This window comes from Phyllobates terribilis, unplaced genomic scaffold (assembly GCF_046119375.1).
Source record: "Phyllobates terribilis strain yellow unplaced genomic scaffold, ASM4611937v1 Scaffold_3__8_contigs__length_932513732, whole genome shotgun sequence".
Taxonomy (NCBI): Eukaryota; Metazoa; Chordata; class Amphibia; order Anura; family Dendrobatidae; genus Phyllobates; species Phyllobates terribilis.
In genome coordinates, this window is record NW_027362763.1 from 264,104,965 (window position 1) to 264,125,102 (window position 20,138).

The following is a 20,138-nucleotide window of genomic DNA, read 5'->3' on the forward strand; positions in this document are numbered from 1 at the left end:
GAGAAATGGCATGCTTATGCATAGGTGTCCACGAAAGAAATCTCTCCTAAAGCCCATGCACAAAAAAGCTCACTTATAATTTGCCAGGGCCTATGCTGAAGAATATGAAACCTACTGGGACTCTATAATTTGAAGTGATGAGATCAAGATAAGTGTTTTGGAACTGATGACTTCAAAATTGTATAGTGTTGCAAAAGTGAGGAGTACAAAGAAAAATGCATGGTATCTACTCATTTATATTGTGCACTTTTGTTGACATAAAATGCATTTTTGCAACAAAAGATATTGTCCACAAAAAAAATCTGAATGATTTTAATCTGGATCTCCTTTATAACTATAAGAAGTCAATTAGCAATGACTTTAGTAGCCCAATAAATGCAATTCCAGATGTGCACTCACTGGTATGATGAATGTATTCTTGTACTTAACATTGATCTGAAGTGCTATTTAAATTAATGAAGAAAATAAAAATATTACTCCTCTTGTTTCAGCACATCTGTTTCATATATTGTATATCCCGGATCAGCAAGCATAAGGTTCAGAGTTCTAATCCCTGTACAGTATAAGTTAATACGTAGCTGCATACATTTAGACAATTCAATGATTAACTATTTATTATATTTTAATAATCAGCAAATACCCAAAGTTTTTTTTTTTTATAACATGCTCTTATCAATCTTTATAAAGGAAAGTCATTGAATTTCTGGGGTCCAACAAAAAATGACAGCATGAAAATAGTCTGAGTCTTAGTGCCCATATATTGTAGTTTTTTTCATGTTACTATTTTTTATGTGTGGCAGCTTGAAATTTACTTAAAGGTTTATTCCACAACGGCAATATTTTTGCAAAGCATGTTATCTGCATAACTATTGTTAATATACAGTACAATCCCAACATAAAGTTTATTTCTTTTACTTTTTGTGTTTTTTTTATCTTGTTCTGCCCCTCTGTGCATCCAGCTTCACAGATAAATGATTAGTCCTATTCTTATTTGCTAAAAACACGTTTCTCAGCAGCACACTGCTTATTCTCGGTGCTGCAGGCCCCTCACTCTGCTCTCCCATGTGCTTCCTGATAGAGATAGATAGATCTCAAAATTGGCAATTTTTATTTATATGGATGAGGTGACCAGTTTGAATATAGTGACTGTGATCCATTATGTGACTAATATTCATTACTATTTATAAACTCTATATTTCATTGATGATTCATGACAGCATAGCATTGGTGCAACCTGTGCATATGCCAGGGGCCAAAGATGTAAGGGAGCCCACTTCTACCTCCAAAACTCGTGGAATTGTGCATTCTTATGAGCTATTGGACTGCAAAGGGCCCATATATTGTTCTTGCACATGGGCCCTCTTATATGTTTGTCCGACAGTGGTTCATGGGGACCCTAAGAGCATGATCATGCTTTCCTCTGTGTTAGTGCAATAAGGCAGCCGTGAAAATCTCTAGGGAATGTTTTATTAGACAGGGTCATAGGCGCACTGCATCTATTTTTCATGAATTAGGCAGGGTAATTTGGTACAAATACAGCTAGATCCAGTGGGATCTTTGACATAGCATTATACCTGAGCTGTGATACAACTTGGCTGTCAGATGTTTTATTAGACAGGGTCATTTGATGCAACGAACATGCTCCACCAACAGCATATGAACAAGTGGAGGGTGGATTCAGTGGCAACGGAGGGTAAAAAGAGTCATGCGGAGTATCATTAGTGGAGTGATAGCTACAAATCAAAGCAGATTTAAAATAGTTTGTCTTGGCACATATGATGAATTCTGTATGTACAGAAAACTGAGACTACATTAGGATTAGGATTAAGTTGGCTGGGCAGCTTTGGAGTGCTATTGACCTATAGATTAACTCTATTTGCAAGTTAATAGTGTTTGACGACATGACAGATAAATAAGGAATAAAGGTTGTATCATCTTCCTAATAAAGGTTTTATCACATACCTTGTATATAGAAAGTTATGTTGTCCACGTAATAAAGTGAGTCAAAATTCTAGGAGCCATAATATTTATATTTTTACTTTGACCTAGCTGTTTGAGGGCTTTCTTTTTGCAGGCTGAATTCTATTTGTCAATGGAACCTTTTTGGAGTACATATTACTTATTACCTAACTTTTATTAAGTAATTATAGGGAGAAAAGGAATAAAAACAGCAATTCTGCAGTTGTTTATTGAGGTTTTAAATTTTCCACTATTCACGTGCAAATATAATTTAACTTTATTCTGTTGGTCAGGATGATTATGGCTATAAATAATTTATATAGCTTTATTTCAGTTTGATTAGTTTTGTGCAATAAACACATTATTTAAAAAAATAATTTGTTTTTGTGTCATCATATTTAGAGAACCATAAGCTTTACCTTTTTGTGTCACCAGAGCTGTATGAGGGTTTATTTTTTGCTTTATAAGATGTAGTGTTCAGTGGTAAAATTTTGTAGTACATTTGATTTTTCGATCACTTTTAGACATTTTGAGAGGTGGAATGTGTGTAAAAAAATCATCTGGATTTTTTTTTTCACACATTCTTCATCACTTAGTATATTAGACAATTAGCTGTATTCTAAAGGTTAATATGATAATGACAATAACAAATATATACAGTTTTTGTATTTTGCTAATTTTGCAAGAAAAAAAAATCACTTTAAAAAATACATATTTTTAAATTAGCATATTCTGATATTCAACTTTTTATTTTACTTTAGAGAGTACTGATTTTCCCTTATGCCATTCTTCAGTACAAAAGACTTTTTGATAATTTTTTATATACATTTTTTGTGAAGCTTGATGAACTAAGAACAGCAAATATGTTTTTTTGTGCATTTCACCATGCAGCACAAATAATTATTTAGTTTTATAATGCAGGTCCTTAACCCATTCATAACTGATGACGTATAGGTATGTCATCGGTTGTGTCCCTACCTTTAATGTGGGCTCTGGTGCTTAGCCCTCATCTTTGTCTGCACATGACAACTGATCTGATCAGCTATCATGTGCCTCTAACAGCCACAGGAGTATCAGAGATTCACCTATGGCTGTTAACAAGTTAAATGCTAGCCGGAAGCGTATCACAAGACCAGCCCATCGGCGCCCTTATGTGATTGCGGGACGCAGATGGGTTGTCATGACAGCCGGGGGTCTGCAGAAGACCCCATTGCCTGTCATTGTAAATCTCCTATGAACGTCGGCCCAGTTAAGGGGATTATTGAAGCCAGTAAAAATTAAAAATAAAAGTTTTAAAAAATATAAAAAAAAAACAAAAAAACGCAAAAGTTCAAATAACCCCCCTTCTTCCCCATTCAATATAAAACAATAATAAAATACACATATTTGGTATCGCTGCTGTTCAGAATTGTCCAATCTATCAAAATATTAAAACTTGAAACTCCAGAATTATGTTTTTTTTTGGCCGTTTCAACAATGCAATAAAATGCAATAACAGGTGATCAAAACATTGTATCTACCCTAAAATGGTATCAATAAAAACATCAGCTCAGGCTCCAAAAATAAGCCATCAGCTAGCCCCAGAGCCCGTGGAAAAAAGTAAAATGCTACGGGTTAACAGCAGATTAGAGACCAGGTCAATGCCACAAAGAGTTCTAGCAGCAGACACATCTCTTCAACAACTGTTAAGAGGAGACTTTGTGCAGCAGGCCTTCATGGTAAAATAGCTGCTAGGAAACCACTGCTAAGGACAGGCAACAAGCAGAAGAGACTTGTTTGGGCTAAAGAACACAAGTAATGGACATTAGACCAGTGGAAATCTGTGCTTTGGTCTGATGAGTCCAAATTTGAGATCTTTGGTTCCAACCACAGTGTCTTTGTGCGACGCAGAAAAGGTGAACGGATGGACTCTATATGCCTGGTTCCCACCATGAAGCATGGACGAGGAGGTGTGATGGTGTGGGGGTGCTTTGCTGGTGACACTGTTGGGGATTTATTCAAAATTGAAGGCATACTGAACCAGCATGGCTACCACAGCATCTTGCAGCTGCATGCTATTCCATCCAGTCTACATTTAGTTGGATCATCATTTATTTTTCAACAGGACAATGACCCCAAACACACCTCCAGGCTGTGTAAGGGCTATTTGACCAAGAAGGAGAGTGATGGGGTGCTACGCCAGATGACCTGGCCTCCACAGTCACCAAACCTGAACCCAATCGAGATGGTTTGGGGTGAGCTGGACCGCAGAGTGAAGGCAAAAGGGCCAACAAGTGCTAAGCATCTCTGGGAACTCCTTCAAGATTGTTGGAAGACCATTTCCGGTGACTACCTCTTGAAACTCATCAAGAGAATGCCAAGAGTGTGCAAAGCAGTCATCAAAGCAAAAGGTGGCTACTTTGAAGAACCTAGAATATAAGACATATTTTGAGTTGTTTCACACTTTTTTGTTAAGTATATAATTCCACATGTGTTAATTCATAGTTTTGATGCCTTCAGTGTGAATGTACAATTTTCATAGTCAAGAAAATACAGAAAAATCTTTAAATGAGAAGGTGTGTCCAAACTTTTGGTCTGTACTGTATGTTTGGTATCTGTGTACTCATACTGACGTTGGGAATCATATTGGCAGGTCAGGTTTAACATTTAGTGAACATGGTAAATAAAAAACACAAAAAACAATTGTGGAATTGCACCTTTTTTGAAATTTCACCGCACTTGGAAATTTTTTCCCGTTTTCCTGTAAGCTATATGGTAAAATCAATGGTGTCATTCAGCTGATCGAGGAGTTACACAGGCAGTACCGGCACAATCAGCTTGACATGCTGTATATATTCATCATGGGCCAATAGATATGTCATGGAGCATTAAGTGATTAAACAAAAGCTGCTGTCATTGCTCTAAAGGTCCTTTTTTTGCTTATACAGCACAATTGGAAATATTTCACAGCTACAGGACTGTCACCATTCACATCAGTGCTTGCCCTCTCTTCGGTTATGTGCACATGATGTCTTATAGATGCTGATGTACCTGCTGAGTTTTTGAAGGAGAAGACAGTTCAGGAAAATGCTGACGGTGTTCTTCCTGAAGCGTCTGCTTTGGCGTATTTTTGGTAGTTCATGTTGTGGCTTTACCACCAGTGTTTTATTTTTTATATATCTATCGAGGCAATTCATTATAATGCTCGAGAGTTGAGCAAAAATATTGTGACTTTTGCAGTTCACACGCCAAACCGGCCAGCTATGCCAATAAGGGGCGTGGTGTAGGCTGGATGTGGCATGGCCACAAATTCTTCATAAGTCATGACACAAGAGTAACCTACTTCACAAATGTACGCCAGCCCCTGGCAAGTGTGTATTTATGGTGATGGCGCATGCTGGGAGCAGACACGCCTGATTCTTCATCATGCGGCAAGTGCTACTGGATGAATCAGATCAGTGTACTCCAACGAACTCTTCATTAAGACTGGCGTGCGCCCCCTATGTATTATCTTGTAAGTGACTTCCAAATAGATGCCGCCTGAAGAATGGACAGGTCACTTCTTTTAGCCACTTCATGCCTTTTAAAGCTTTAAATAGTTTAAAGAAGTTTAAAAAGACTGAACATATGCACAGTAAGTTGTTTTAACATTGCAAGGCAAATATTCATTCTTTTCAGCATTTTGAAGCGCTTTACAGGTGCATTTCCGGCAAAATCCGCCTGAAAAAGACATCATCTGCACATAAAATTAGGCATACATACAGTAAAGACAAAATTTGAGGGAGTCAGTTAACCTTTCATTATGTTATTGAAAATAGAACAGGATTAGTTGACTTACCTGGATATGTACAGTACTACGCTATGGATCTTTTTAGACTCCAACTGCCATAGATTAGATTATTGCCATTGTTCCAAGTAATGTCTCTGTCTTTTGTTGTTCCTTTAAGCCCCATATACATTAGATAACTATCAGTTAAACGATGGTTTGGCAGATCGATCTGCTGGTAGCTATGTCGCCTGAATGTCTCAGCAGAACAAGTGCTCCTGTGTTCTCTATTACAGAGCCACTGTCAGACATCTCTGGCTGATTGTCTATATCGAGCAGAAGTATCAGCAGTCCAAAGTTGGACATGCCAAAGCCTATTCTCCCACCGATAATCATCACTCGGGGTCTAAGATGCGTATTAGATTGTCGGTCAAATCCATCAGGATCTGCTGCCATCAGCGTATTATATTTCGGGGTCTTTGGTGAGTTTACCTCAGGTGGTCCATTCAGACCCTATCTCTGCATATAGTATCCTTGTAATGGCTCCCTGGTTGTCATAAATCAGATATTTGCCTTTGTTCCAGGCAGTGGCGTACATAGAAATCATACCCCCCCCAATTTGGCTCCTCTTCACAAGCACCCCCTAAAATATTCAGAGGAGTATGTGGGGTCATACCCCTCAACTTTTAAAATCGGTGAGAGGCTTTTGGGCTCACCTAGAGAGGAGAATTCTCTAAGCCTCAGGTCCGGGTAGTTACTCGGAGCCCAGGCGTCGATGCAGCAAGCAGGAAGGCATGTGGGCAGCGAGGACTGGGAACACACAGGAATCTCAGGAGCGGCAAGACGGATGAAGTGCAATCCAGCAGGGAAGTATGCAAGCACAAACAAAAAAAACACAGATGGTGGAGCCCACCAAACATAAGACTAGAGTGCCAATCCCAAAACCCAAATCTGTGTCTTAATGGGTCTTAAACAGGTCTAGGGAGATTATGTTATTGATACACGCCGGGCAACTTGCAAAACCCAACGTGGAGCACACATAGGGCAGCGAATCCAGGGGAAGAAATTGAAGCCTGGAATGCCCATTTGTTTTTTTCACTTGATAAAGACACCGGTAACCCACCTATGTGTTCATCCAACTGGATCCAATATCTCCTGGAGAATTTATCCACCAGCTACGGGGCAGAGGCAGTTGTTTTTCTTCATGCCTACATAGGAGTTGTGCCTGTCACAATTCCACCAGGTGAGCGTAACAAGCACTCTCCTACTCTCCCTCCATAGGGTATCACCCTATTGTGAGCTCTGTTTCCCACTTCTAGATTTATTCTCAGATGAGCCAGTGATAGTAGAAACAGGATGCTTAGCACAATATCTCTTGAGCAGGATAGGAGCATCTATGTCCTTTTAAGCACCCAGCATCTCTCCTCAGGACAATGAGTCATTTCTTTGTCCAGAACTTGGTTGATTTCATACTCCATGACTGGATCAGAAGCAGAAACTGTCTTGACTGTAGAAGAGGACCCGTTGAGGGCCAAAGGATGACCGGCAGATTGATAGTTGGAAAACAAGAAGAACAAGCAAGGACACACTCAGGCTCAGTCATGTCTTTCCTGTGTCTCTCTTTGGCCACTTGTCATGAAAAGACATCTGCAAAATTCATATAGAAGGCAGAAAATTAGAGGCAGTGAATGCAGAGAAGAGTTTCTGAGAAGGTGGATGAAACGGAATTTTGAACTAGTTATGAAAACAAGATGATCTCCATTGGTGGGATGACTAGTCAATGAAGTTTCAAAAGCACCAGTGCATCAGAAAGTGGCAAAATTTGAAAAACAAATGTTCTCAATGCATAGTGCATCAAACGGAACAGTTACATTCACTATCTGGAATTGGATACAATCACCTGGAATTGTTGAACAACTCATAGAGGTTAGCTACAGGGGCATCTGCACAGAAACTAAAGGAATTTTCATTCTTTTAACCAGAGAGAAGTCCATAAAATTTTCTGCTGCTCCGGAATCAATAAGCACTTGTCCTGTGAACACAGAGGAACTGTAGGAAATGGACATAGGGACTAGTAATTTATATTTAGTGGAGAAAAAAGTTAATCCTAGGGCAATAACTTCCTCTTCGCCTAGGGTCTGAAATTCTCCCCATTTGGCCTTCAGTTTGGAATCATTTGTTTGATAATGATACTATTCACCATAATACAAACAGAGTCCATCAGTAATGCGAAGGGATCTTTCAGCTGTAGATAATCTGTTCCGACAGATCCACATGTGTTCCGTTTCAGCCACTCTGGGAGGAGATTTTAAAGATGTGTGACAAATGGGAATTAAGCATTCTTTCCTTAGACCTTTCTTTAAAAGTCCTCTCAGGTGGCAAGAGTAATCAAATCATCGAGGGTGAAAGGCAAATCTCTGGCAGTGAGTTCATCATTGATCCAACTGGATAAGCCGGCATAGAAGACAGCCAGAAGAGCACCATTGTTCCAAGACTTCTCAGCAGACAGGGTACTGAACTGGATGGCATAATGTCCGACAGAGCTAGTCTCTTGTCTGAGCTGCAGTATGGAATCAGCGGTAGAGTGGACACAACTTGGTTCATCAAATGCTGCTTGCTAGTGTGGCGCCCCTGAGGGTTCGGTCGCCACAGAGGTACTGCATCTCACCCAGAGGTATGGTATCTCACTCTCAGGTAAGGAAGGAGTACAGCTCAGGACCCTAACACCTGCATTCATTACACCACACTCCAGAGGGCAGGGCGAGATTGCTCCTATGGGAGAGCACAGTCCCTGGTCCCTGGATGGAGTGGGGGGTACTTAGTAAGGGGGAACCATGTAGTGGATGTGGGTGGAGGAAGTAGTTAAGGGGAGCACATAGAAGAAAAATATAAGTAGAGACACCATCTTAGATCAGAGTGTTCAGTCAGAGGAGGAGAAGTGACAGGAGCAGAGGCTCTGTACAAGCTCTGCTCTAGAGGCGGGCCTGGACAGTGAGGCCAAAGTTGGAGAGGAAGGAGAGAAGAGAGGAGAGGGAGCAGGAAGGCTCCAGGATCCAGAAGAAGGGACCCTAGGGGTACGGGCCGCGAAGAAGGCCAACCGTACGCCCGCATCTACCGGGAGGTGGAGGGGTCAGGCTGCATACAGGGTACCGGATCCCTCAACTAGCAAAAGATTGTACATCTTAACTAGAAACCGGAGGCTGCAGTATTTCATGTCCTGTAGCCAACATTCCATACCAGTCTCACCAGGAAGGTAGCTATATAGGACCCAGGGGACGGAACAGACGTTGCCCGCTAAGGCCCACAGATACTGGACTGGGACACTTGGTATGAGGTTCAGGGAGACAGCCAGAGAGAAGACACAGAAGGGGGTCCTGCTATGTACTCCGGAGCTATCTGAGGGTGGACTGAGCCCCTCACTGAGTAAACGCAGCAGGACGTGGGCAGTTACACTGAGCTCTATAACTTGGACTGCAATAACCATGAGTAAGGACCCTGGGACTGCACTTCCTTGTCTCTGTGTTTTCTTGCTGCACCATCAACCCCTGCACTACAACGCCCAGCACAACCTGCAACAACATCTACACTGCCCTGGAGCTAGCTCTTCCTGTGGAGAGCCACACCATCCCTGCTGCAGTAGCATCAGCTTCAGAAGACTGCTCCGCAGCGGCGGCTCCCTTTAGCCGCATTCCACAGGTGGCGTCACGAACTCTATAAAAACTCTATAAATCCCCTATACATAACCCCTTTTTATTGACCGCCCTGGGTCACGGACCGGGTCACCGCCACTGTGACATTCCCTCAGCATCTACCGGCCCGGCACCGGGTACCCCACGGCCCAGGGGGCGCGTCATACTAGGGTCATCCCATTTCCACAATAGCACAGCCGATGCCAAAATGTCTCCAGAAAGTGAAAAAAAAAATGTAGGCCACTTTGGACAGGTCAGAAAAAAATTGCTAGGGACGTACTGTAACTCAAAGTTTACAGTGCATTGGTTAAAAAAGCCATGGAGTGGGCAAATGTGGAGAATTTCCCCAAGCAAAATGTCCAAGGTGATAATTAGGCTGTGGCAGGTGTTGAGAATCCGGTGACAAACTGCATGTGTCTGAGACAATGCGTCAACACAGTCTGAGAGATCCTGCACAGTCTGGACAAGCTTCTATTGACTAAAAGCAAGTTGCATTACCAGTCCAGGTAAATCGTCCATATCCCACAGCAAGCTTGTTGTGGCTGCTGCACCTTCTAATCCATGGTCTACATCCCCCCTGGTGAGGTGGAATCTCTAAGCCATGATCCAATTCCATTGATTATTGGTCGCATTGGGGGTGGAAGGATATCTTTATGTATCTTTGGCAGAGCATGCATTGTAGGTGTTGCAGGATTCAATGATATTAAATATTCACAGATTTTTTTTGTTAATATGCTCAATTGTGCTCAATAATAAAATCATGACATATCTTCTTTGCAAGTTTTAGGTATTGAAAAACTTTTTCCACATGCAAGAGGTGGAGATATAAAGCGAAAATTATTGACAAAAGAAGCGTATTGGATATTTAATCTGGATTCAAAAAGCCCAAAGGGTTTTAATCTGAAGAGAGAAACCATGTATCACTATTGACTGTTTTCATGCACCTGTTGCTTAATGTGGTAATTATGTCATGTGATTTGTTCCAACTGTTTTCATTGGCACATTTTTAGTATTTTGGAAAATCCTTTTCATTGTGTAGCTATGCAGTGATAAAGAATGCAAGTCAGCGTTCGAAACGCGTCTTGCTCCCCTACCCTGTCTATGCAACCTTTGTAATTTTTGCATGTTTTTAATGGACGAAAAATAAAGAAAGAATTATTTTACCAGACGCTGGAACAACTATCCCTTTTTTTTTTAGCATATTCTGGTGTGGCTCCACCAGGTTCCGTGCAAGCTGGATTATAAGTACTGGGTGAGCTGGCTTTCATTTTACTATATGTGAAGGAAGATGACCCCGGGATACCCGGGGCAGGTGTGTAACAGAGGGACAGCCCCCACGAAAATATGAAGGCCCCCCACACAATATGATGTCCCCTATTGTCTCAACATACAGTATGAGAGCCCCCAAAACCTTCCATGCAGTATGAGACTCCCTCCCTACAGATAATATGATGTCCCCCACAGATCCTACAGGCATTGTGAGGGCCCCACACACTATAATGTCACCCACAGCCCCTCAAAAAGTTTGAGGGTCGCCACAGACCCACACACAGTATAATTTCCCTTACAGCCTCAACATGTAGATTGGGGACCCATACACACAGTTTGCTAGCCCTGCTGTCACCCATTAAACACACATTATGATACCTCCACAAGGCATCCCCCACGAGTACTTACAATAAAAAAATACAAACTACTCATCTACGGCCATTCCCTCGATGTCTGCACAGTGCACTGTGCGGATTGAGGCTCTGTCCGCACAGGAGGCACAATGTAATAATGTCATCACGCCTGCTGTGCTGCGTCACTCAGACGAATAGGCAGAGTGGTGCAGGAGGGTGCTGATGGCTCTCTCCTGCACCGTTCTATTCAACGGTTGAGAACAGAACAGTGGTAGACTTTGGATAAATAATGTATACAGTCCCCAGTTCTCACATCACCCCACCCATTCCAAGCTAGCTGTCATTTGGATAAGCCTCTGCCTCACCCTATAATCGTAGGAGGGCTATCTTGCCCTCTGCTGATTGCATGTGATAAAACTAGTAATGTCTCATAGTTTTACTGTACAAATTTAAAAAAGTGATCACAATTCTGTTGGTAAATATAAAAGAAATTCAGTACATGACAGAACATGACCCACAGGGATGACTGGAGAGGCAAGAAAAGATCAGATGCTATACATCTCTATGGAAAACTTGTAAGTGGATACATTTTGGTCACATAACATTCAGAATGCAATGTACTGAAAACAGGAAAAAATTCCCAGTGCTGTGATGGTGTTTTTATGCTGTTCTTTGTGAGGTAAACATGACATGGCAATATGATTTTCCAGGTCAGTACAATTAAGACCATATCAAACATATAAGAGTTTTTTATATTTTAGTGCTTTAAAACATTTAGAACTTTGCAAAAAATAATTTGGTTTGTGTCTCCATTTTCTGAGACCCATAAGTTTATTTATTTTTCCATCAATGGACCTACATAAAAACTTTTTGCATGTTGAGCCGCAATTCTTATTGTTACCATTTTGGTAGATACATTGTTTTAGTAGCTTTTTATTGAAATTTTGAGGAGCATTGTGGCAACCGAAGAAGGTCAATCCGATCTTTTTTCCAATTTTAGCGTCCCCCATTTAAGATATACATTTTTTTTATATTTTATTAGCTTGTGCAATTCTACACTCAGCGATACCAAATATGTAAACTTTTTATTTTTTTATATTTTGCTATTTATGTTTGGGGAAAGGTTGGTAATTTAAACTTTTACATTTTTATATATTTTTTTGCAAATTTTTTACATTTTTAATTTGAATCTCCTATCGCTTGATTGCATATGTGGTACCCTGCAATAATATAGTATTTCAATGTATTGTGAAATTGATGATCTCAAATGAACCCATCCACAGGAGATACCATATGGTAGACATGGGAGTTCCTGACTGACATTGGCAACCAATTGGTACTCCAGAATCATATTTCGTGGCGTACCAATGGCTGTCAGGAGTGACAGTTGCCATGTTGGTGCACGTTAAATACTGCTGTCATGTTTGACTGTGATATTTAAGTGGTTAAACTAATGCGTAACACAACCAGCACCCGTGTTACATGGAGCGGCTCCTGAGCCTGCTACATATGTTGCTAAGGGATTAGGCAGGAGTTAAGCGGCTGTCACTAATGTGTTAAGTAGTACTGTTTAAATTGTGAAAAATCATGTACATGTATAGAGGATTTACATACTTAAAATAAAAAGCAAATATGATAAAAATGAACTAACAATGACAAGCTAATACAGTAGGAGATACCACCCTGCCCTCATGATCTTACAATCTACGAGATATAGGGGAAGGAGACAGTAGGCCAATTTTTTGGAAGCAGCTCAGGTAATAATAAGGTGAACAGGGTTATTGAAGGTTGTAGACCTTTCTTACATTGGATCTTTCACAAGATTTTACAATACAGACTGCATACATTAATAAATAGATATCTTAGCCGTGATGAGGCGGGTGTAGTTACTTTGACTATCTATCAGAAAGTGGCTTTATAATCTTTATAGTAAAATAAGCAGGACTCATAAATTGCTAATTTTAATATCTGGCTCAACTTTCAAACAGGATAATACACCAACTTCATAAGGTCTAAGATATATTTAGTAATTTGTGCTGTTTGTATTGTGAAATCTGGTGACCGATCTGCTTTAAGAGATGGGTTTTCAGATTACATTTGAAGACTTGAAGGTGGATTAATCAGGCAGCAAAGGTGAGGAAGGACTGGAGCGGAGCAAGGAGGCTAAAGGGAGGCCACACAGAAGGATATAGCAGTAGTTTTGGCAGGCTGATGAGGTTATGCACTAGCATTTTATTCACTCAAGGTGGAGGAAAGGGCTGATTCGAGAAAATGTTTTGGAGTTTGTGGAAGTAGTAAGTGCTTGGATATGTAATTTGATGGACAGAGCAGAGTCAAATGAGTCATAAAAGTGGTTCTCCAGTGAAGATCAGCTGGCACTTATTCTTAGGATCGGTGATAAATTATAGATTAAGGGGTGCGACAGCTGTGACACGCTTTAATAGGCAGAAAGGAGCACTTTTAGCCATGCTCGAATAGGGGGCAGTGCCCATGTCCGACCACTGCTCCAGTCATTCTCCATGGGCCTGGTGGAAAAAGACAAGTGCAGCGCTCAGCACTTGAGAGAGCATTTGCACTACAGCTCCATTCCAACAGGGATAAAGGTGTCCCGCCAGGGACAAAAGTGCCCCTTTCTGCCGATTGGTATGGGTTACAGGAGTTAATCCCCCACAGATCTATATTAAAACCTATCCTGTGGAGAACACCTTATCTATGATTGATAGGTTTGAGTGAGATGGTGGAAAATGATGAATTCAACACTTATGCCAGAAGAGTTTAACTGTCTGTGAAATGATCACGTCCTATCTGATGTCAGTGGTCTTATTCGCTTCATATGCTAATAAAAATGAATTGGTGGGCATTATAAATTACCCAATAACCTTTTCCCAATATGCATAGAGTGGCTGACACCACTAGGCACTTTTGAGTATAGGCTATAAAAATATAATCACAATTGTAGACATTTCTACAGTATATAAACCATCAATGGTTATATTACTTATGAAAATTGGCTAAATCGCCATTATAGAACCATAAAAGAATAAAACTGTGTATTTTAGAAAACTATATATTTATGTGACATGTAAGCAATGTTATCCTTTGTGGATCAGTTAGTTTCTTTTCCAAAATCGAAGCACTTTTCCAAACATGTTGCCTTAAGTGTTTTTCTATTTACAGCCAACATTTAGTCAGATCTAATCTCCGACTCATCTCATTTGTACAAAATGTACAGTACTGTTCAAGGTAAATCAGCACCCTGAAGACCAATTTAGACGGGAGGCCATGTGCGCAGTCTCTGCAAAGAAAAGAGACAGACCCCACTGATCAAAAAAACAAACATGTCCAGAGTGTATGGCTGGCAGCTACAAGCTATACTATCAGGACTGAGGAATAATTAAAACCTTCAGGAGAACCTGTGTAAACATCAAGGGAAATGTAGAGTACATGAATGCTTACACATTTTCCTTTGCGAAATAGAAGCTGATTTCCTGCCAGGGTGAAATAGCGCGTTTTCCATCTTCTGATAAACTTCCACCGGACCTGCTTCTCTTTAAGTCTCCCTTCAATCAGAGGTTGGCCCTCTTGATTCACGACTGCAAAGAAGAAAAAAACAGAAAAATCAACAATTAAACATATTTTTCCTTAGGCTGTAAAAATCAAAGCTTGGAAATAAGCCAGACACAACAATGACCTTTTGTAAGAATTTAACAAGTAAATCATTGAGGAAAATGTTTCTTCTGAACCTTATATGGACGATTAGCAAAAATCCTCCCGGACACTTTATATACTGTTTGGTAAATGTTATAATCTCATCTACTGAGTAGGAAATATCTAAGATTTGATAAGTCCGTTCAGGAGATGTGATCTAAACAATGCCCATTGTACACTGTATTTACAAGAATTGTTTTCCAGCATTTGGCTTTCAGCGTCTGCTACAGACTGGGATATGTTTACAGAAAGTCTGGTCATGGGAATATAATGAGGAAAATCTACTCATTTCTATGAATTACACTTCTGGAGCCTTCTAAGACTATTGGACACAAACAAGTTTTTCTTCTCATTTAGTCAAGCAGTTTCTCTTCCAGCAAGCCTTTGGTTTCTTGAACAAACATATCTATTGTGGCCAAACCAGGGAACATTTCACCATCCTGTAGTGTTTGGAAATGTTTCTGAACCACTTTCCCAAAATATCTCAAGACGAATAAGCAAATTCTGCCCACACTGGTGTGTTAAATCAAGAAACGTATCGAACATTTTGTCATACTTATTGGCAAGATGCTAAAGTTCATTTTGCCTGGCATATAGACAGTACCCACCATTCCTGAGAAAACCTGCTGGGGCCACAATAGCGACTTTATCCATGCCACATGTAGCACAGCCAAAGAACGCAGTATAGCGGCATACCTTCAACTATAACAAAAATCAACACTGTTATGTTGCAATCAGAAAGTTCTTGGAACCTTGACTTGGAAGAAAAAAGTCCAGTGAATTTGAATTTTTTGCAACTTGCAAGCCATGGTAGATGCAACTTGCTGGTTGCAGCATGACTACCTTCACCTTAATTATGGTGCAATTTAGCATTGTCATAGTGTTGGCTACACAACATATTTTTTTGCCAATAAAGGGCAGTATAGGCTCTCATTTGAGAATAAGAGAATAATATAAAGCAGGGATCAGCAATCTGCAGCAGTTGTAAATCTAGTTGTACTTTCTCAACAGCTGCAATGCTACAGGTTGATATCCTGCAATTTTGCGGATCTTGTGTATGTCTTGTATATATCTGTCTTAGTTTATGTGTCATATGTGGACTGCCATCCATGTTTGCACCTTATTTTTTGATGATGTGGTTCCACTAATAATGTTCTGTGTGCAGCCTACATTTCCCATGATGCCTCTGGTTTTGCAGAGGAGGCAGATCCTCCCTTTGCACTTAATCTGAGTCCTAACTACTCCAACTATCAATACAGATCCCAATTTCATTATCTTATAATAAGGAAATATGACTTTTCAATAGAAAATCTGTATGTATATCTCAGTAATATAGTAAAAGCATACAGTGAGTACAAAGTAAATACTATACATATTCCAGCCCCTGGAAGAAGTGAGAGCGAAATGGCATTGGGGCGAGGGAGACAAGCCACTTCACTTTGTACCCCCGGTCTGGCATCATGATTTATTAGGTAAAATTACCCCTACGATCTATCTGATATGACTTAATATACCCTATTTTTGTTCAATTCACGCTATCTATTATCCCTGCATAATAAAACTGCCACTCTAATAACACTAGTGATTGCTGTATACCACCATTACTACCCAGGCAAGACAGTTACCTATTTTTGAAACCATAATTTCTGACTCATCTGCACTATGCACTTTATGGGATGATATTCATATTTGCACTAGGCACTTTATTTAGTGATATTCATCTTTTAGATTATCTTTCTATATTTGCTGGTGCAGATGGGACACTAATATACTGACCTCTTTTTACCTTGAGCTCTTTAGGTCTGGTTGAAAGATTTTTTCATGATTCTTGTATCGGTTATGCTATGAGATGTTATACATCTCCAAAAATGTATATTGGTATTTTTACCGTTACCTTTTTATGGATTTAATCTATTTATGATATATATATATATATATATATATATATATACTGTATATACATATATATACAGTGGGTACGGAAAGTATTCAGACCCCTTTATATTTTTCACTCTTTGCTTCATTGCAGCCATTTGGTAAATTCTAAAAAGTTAATTTTTTTTCTCATTAAAGTGCACTCTGCACCCCATCTTGACTGAAAAAAAAACAGAAATGTAGAAATTTTTGCAAATTTATTGAAAAAGAAAAACTGAAATATCACATGGTCATAAGTATTCAGACCCTTTGTTCAGTATTGAGTAGAAGCCCCCTTTTGAGCTAGTACAGCCATGAGTCTTCTTGGTAATGATGCAACAAGTTTTTCACACCTGGATTTGGGGGTCCTCTGCCATTCTTCCTTGCGGATCCTCTCCAGTTCCATCAGGTTGGATGGTGAACGTTGGTGGACAGCCATTTTCAGGTCTCTCCAGAGATGCTCAATTGGGTTTAGGTCAGGGTTCTGGCTGGGCCAGTCAAGAATGGTCACAGAGTTGTTCTGAAGCCACTCCTTTGTTATTTTAGCTGTGTGCTCAGGGTCATTGTCGTGTTGGAAGGTAAAACTTCGGCCAAGTCTGAGGTCCAGAACACTCTGGAAGAGGTTTTCATCCAGGATATCTCTGTACTTGGCCGCATTCATTTTTCTTTCAATTGCCACCAGTTGTCCTGTCCCTGCAGCTGAAAAACACTCCCATAGCATGATGCTGCCACCACCATGTTTCACTGTTGGGATTGTATTGGGCAGGTGATGAGCAGTGCCTGGTTTTCTCCACACATACTGCTTAGAATTATCAAAAAGTTCTATCTTCGTCTCATCAGACCAGAGAATCTTATTTCTCAAAGTCTGGGACTCATTCATGTGTTTTTGAGCAAACTCTATTCAGGCTTTCACATGTCTTGCACTGAGGAGAGACTTCCGTCAGGCCACTCTGCCATAAAGGCCCGACTGGTGGAGGGCTACAGTAATAGTTGACTTTATGGAACTTTCTCCCATCTCACTACTGCATCAATGGAGCTCAGCCACAGTGATCTTGGGGTTCTTCTTTACCTCTCTCACCAAGGCTCTTCTCTCAAGATTGCTCAGTTTGACTGGACGGCCAGATCTAGGAAGACTTCTGGTGGTCCCAAACTTCTTCCATTTAAGGATTATGGAGGCCACTGTGCTCTTAGGAACCTTGAGCAATGCAGAAATTATTTTGTAACCTTGGCCAGATCTGTGCCTTGCCACAATTCTGTCTCTGAGCTCCTTGGGCAGTTCCTTTGAGCTCATGATTCTCATTTGGTCTGACATGCACTGTGAGCTGTGAGGTCTTATATAGACAGGTGTGTGCCTTTTCAAATCAAGTCCTATCAGTTTAATTAAACACAGCTGGACTCCTATGAAGGAGTAGAACCATCTCAAGGAGGATCACAAGGAAATGGACAGCATGTGACTTAAATATGAGTGTCTGAGCAAAGGGTCTGAATACTTATGATCATGTGATATTTCAGTTTTTCTTTTTTAATAAATTTGCAAAGATTTCTACATTTCTGTTTTTTTTCAGTTAAGATGGGGTGCAGAGTGTACATTAATGAGAAAAAAAAGAACTTTTTAGAATTTACCAAATGGCTGCAATGAAACAAAGAGTGAAACATTTAAAGGGGTCTGAATACTTTCTGTACCCACTGTATATATATACACATATATATATAGAGAGAGGGAGAGAGAGAGAGAGAGAGAGAGAGTGATAGCAAGTTATCTTTAGGGGTTTCAGAACTTATGTATATTATTTACTTTGTACTCACTATATGCCTTTCCTATATTACTGGTGGATTGTGTATTTATAGTGTCTCCCTTCTATTGGAGGTTCCCCTGAGTTCTGTTTTTTTAACATTTCTGATTTTATTTTGTTTCAATAAAAATTATGTTTTTATATTGAGCTGGAGTCACTTTTATCCTGAAACCTGGTATATGGCTATTAAGGATCAAAGATATATATATTGTATATAGTAAGTGTCTATCACTTGAATCCCATGGTGTTGTTTGGACATATGTGATTAACTATGCTGTCTCCATAGCCTACTATTGCTACACCCCCTAAAAACTGTCAGTCTTCTTTTTTGGAAGTGCCTATACTTGAATCCACAGAAACTCCATAGCAGCATAAAAATGTAGGAGTATTATCCACTGTACTTGGGGACTCTTATCCTAACAAACTCCTTAAAGGGGTTGTCCCATGAACAAAGTACATTTTAATCAATAGATCTTGGAATATAAAATATAAGTAATTTCCATAATGGATGTGTTAAAAAATGTTCCTGTGCTGAGATAATGTTATAAATGTTCCCCTGCTGTGTACTGTGTAATGGCTGTGTCTGACCGTGCATGGACATGGGATGCACATACCACAGCTCCTGTGCAGCGGAGCATGCAAAAGTGTATACAGACAGAACAGCATGGGATCCCAGCTGATTCTTTCCATGAGGTAGAACATTATCCTGCCTGTTTTATCATAGGAGTGAGTGTTTCTGCCTCATCTCCAGGACTCTGAGCTCATCATAAATCAAGTCAGTGACAGATAAGCTCAGAGGCAGCCAGAGCTCCTAACTCACTGACTTGATTTATGATGAGTGACTGGAGACACAGAAGGCACATTTGCTCCTATGATAAAGCAGGCAGGATGATGTTTTACTACACAGAAAGCTGCAACTGCAAGCCACTGCTATGTCATCTTTATAACCACTTATTCTTCCCCTGGCCTGGAGCTGTAGTATGTCCCAAACATGTTCCCGTACAGTGAGACACAGACATTACATAGTACATTGTAATGGCACATTTATAAGATTATCTCACACAACCAATTGTAGAACTTTTTATTATTCTAAGATCTATTGATTAAAGGTAACCTGTCATGTCAAATTAACACTATTAACCTGCAGATATGGGGTTAATCTGCAGGTTAATAGTATTCTAAAGCCATGCAGCTGCCGCACTGAAGACCCAGCTGCCAGGAGGAAATGAACTCTGGCTTTCAGTCATAGAGGCGCGGCCTCAGGCACCGCTCAGTACATAGTGAGTGTTGACTGTAGCCATGCCCTGGCACTGATTGAGAGCCGCCTCAGCAGGGCAACAGTACTGAGCTAGTTGTCAGTCAGTGCCGAAGCGTGGTTACAGCCACTGCTCACTATGTACTCAGCGGTGACTGAAGCCACATTGGCTGTGCCTCAGTGACTGAAAGCTGGAAGCTTACAAGAGGAATAAAACACTTTATTTCTGCTGGAAAAAAAAGGTTTTAAAGTAGTTTTACAGTTTTCTGGTAATTTGAATAAGTCAATTTTAGTGGAAATGCTTAACTATGTTGAATTGAGAGAAATTTTGGGTAAGTGGCTTTTGGCATCACTGTATGTAAACCATGTAGACTGCCTAAGAGAACTGTGTGCAATGCCATTAAACATAATGACTAACAAATTTCAGTGATGACTCAGCATATGTAAATATGC

General features: G+C 40.2%; 1 protein-coding gene across 2 annotated transcripts in view; it reads right to left on the reverse strand.

Annotated features, from left to right (window-relative positions):
• The window catches only part of VEPH1 (ventricular zone expressed PH domain containing 1), a 688,962-nt gene that overhangs the window by 39,118 nt on the left and 629,706 nt on the right, over positions 1–20,138 (reverse strand). For both annotated transcript variants that reach the window (XM_073674780.1, XM_073674781.1), the window contains exon 13: positions 14,472–14,608. In XM_073674780.1, coding sequence (XP_073530881.1) covers positions 14,472–14,608 — 137 coding nt within the window. The remainder of the gene's footprint in view (positions 1–14,471; positions 14,609–20,138) is intronic.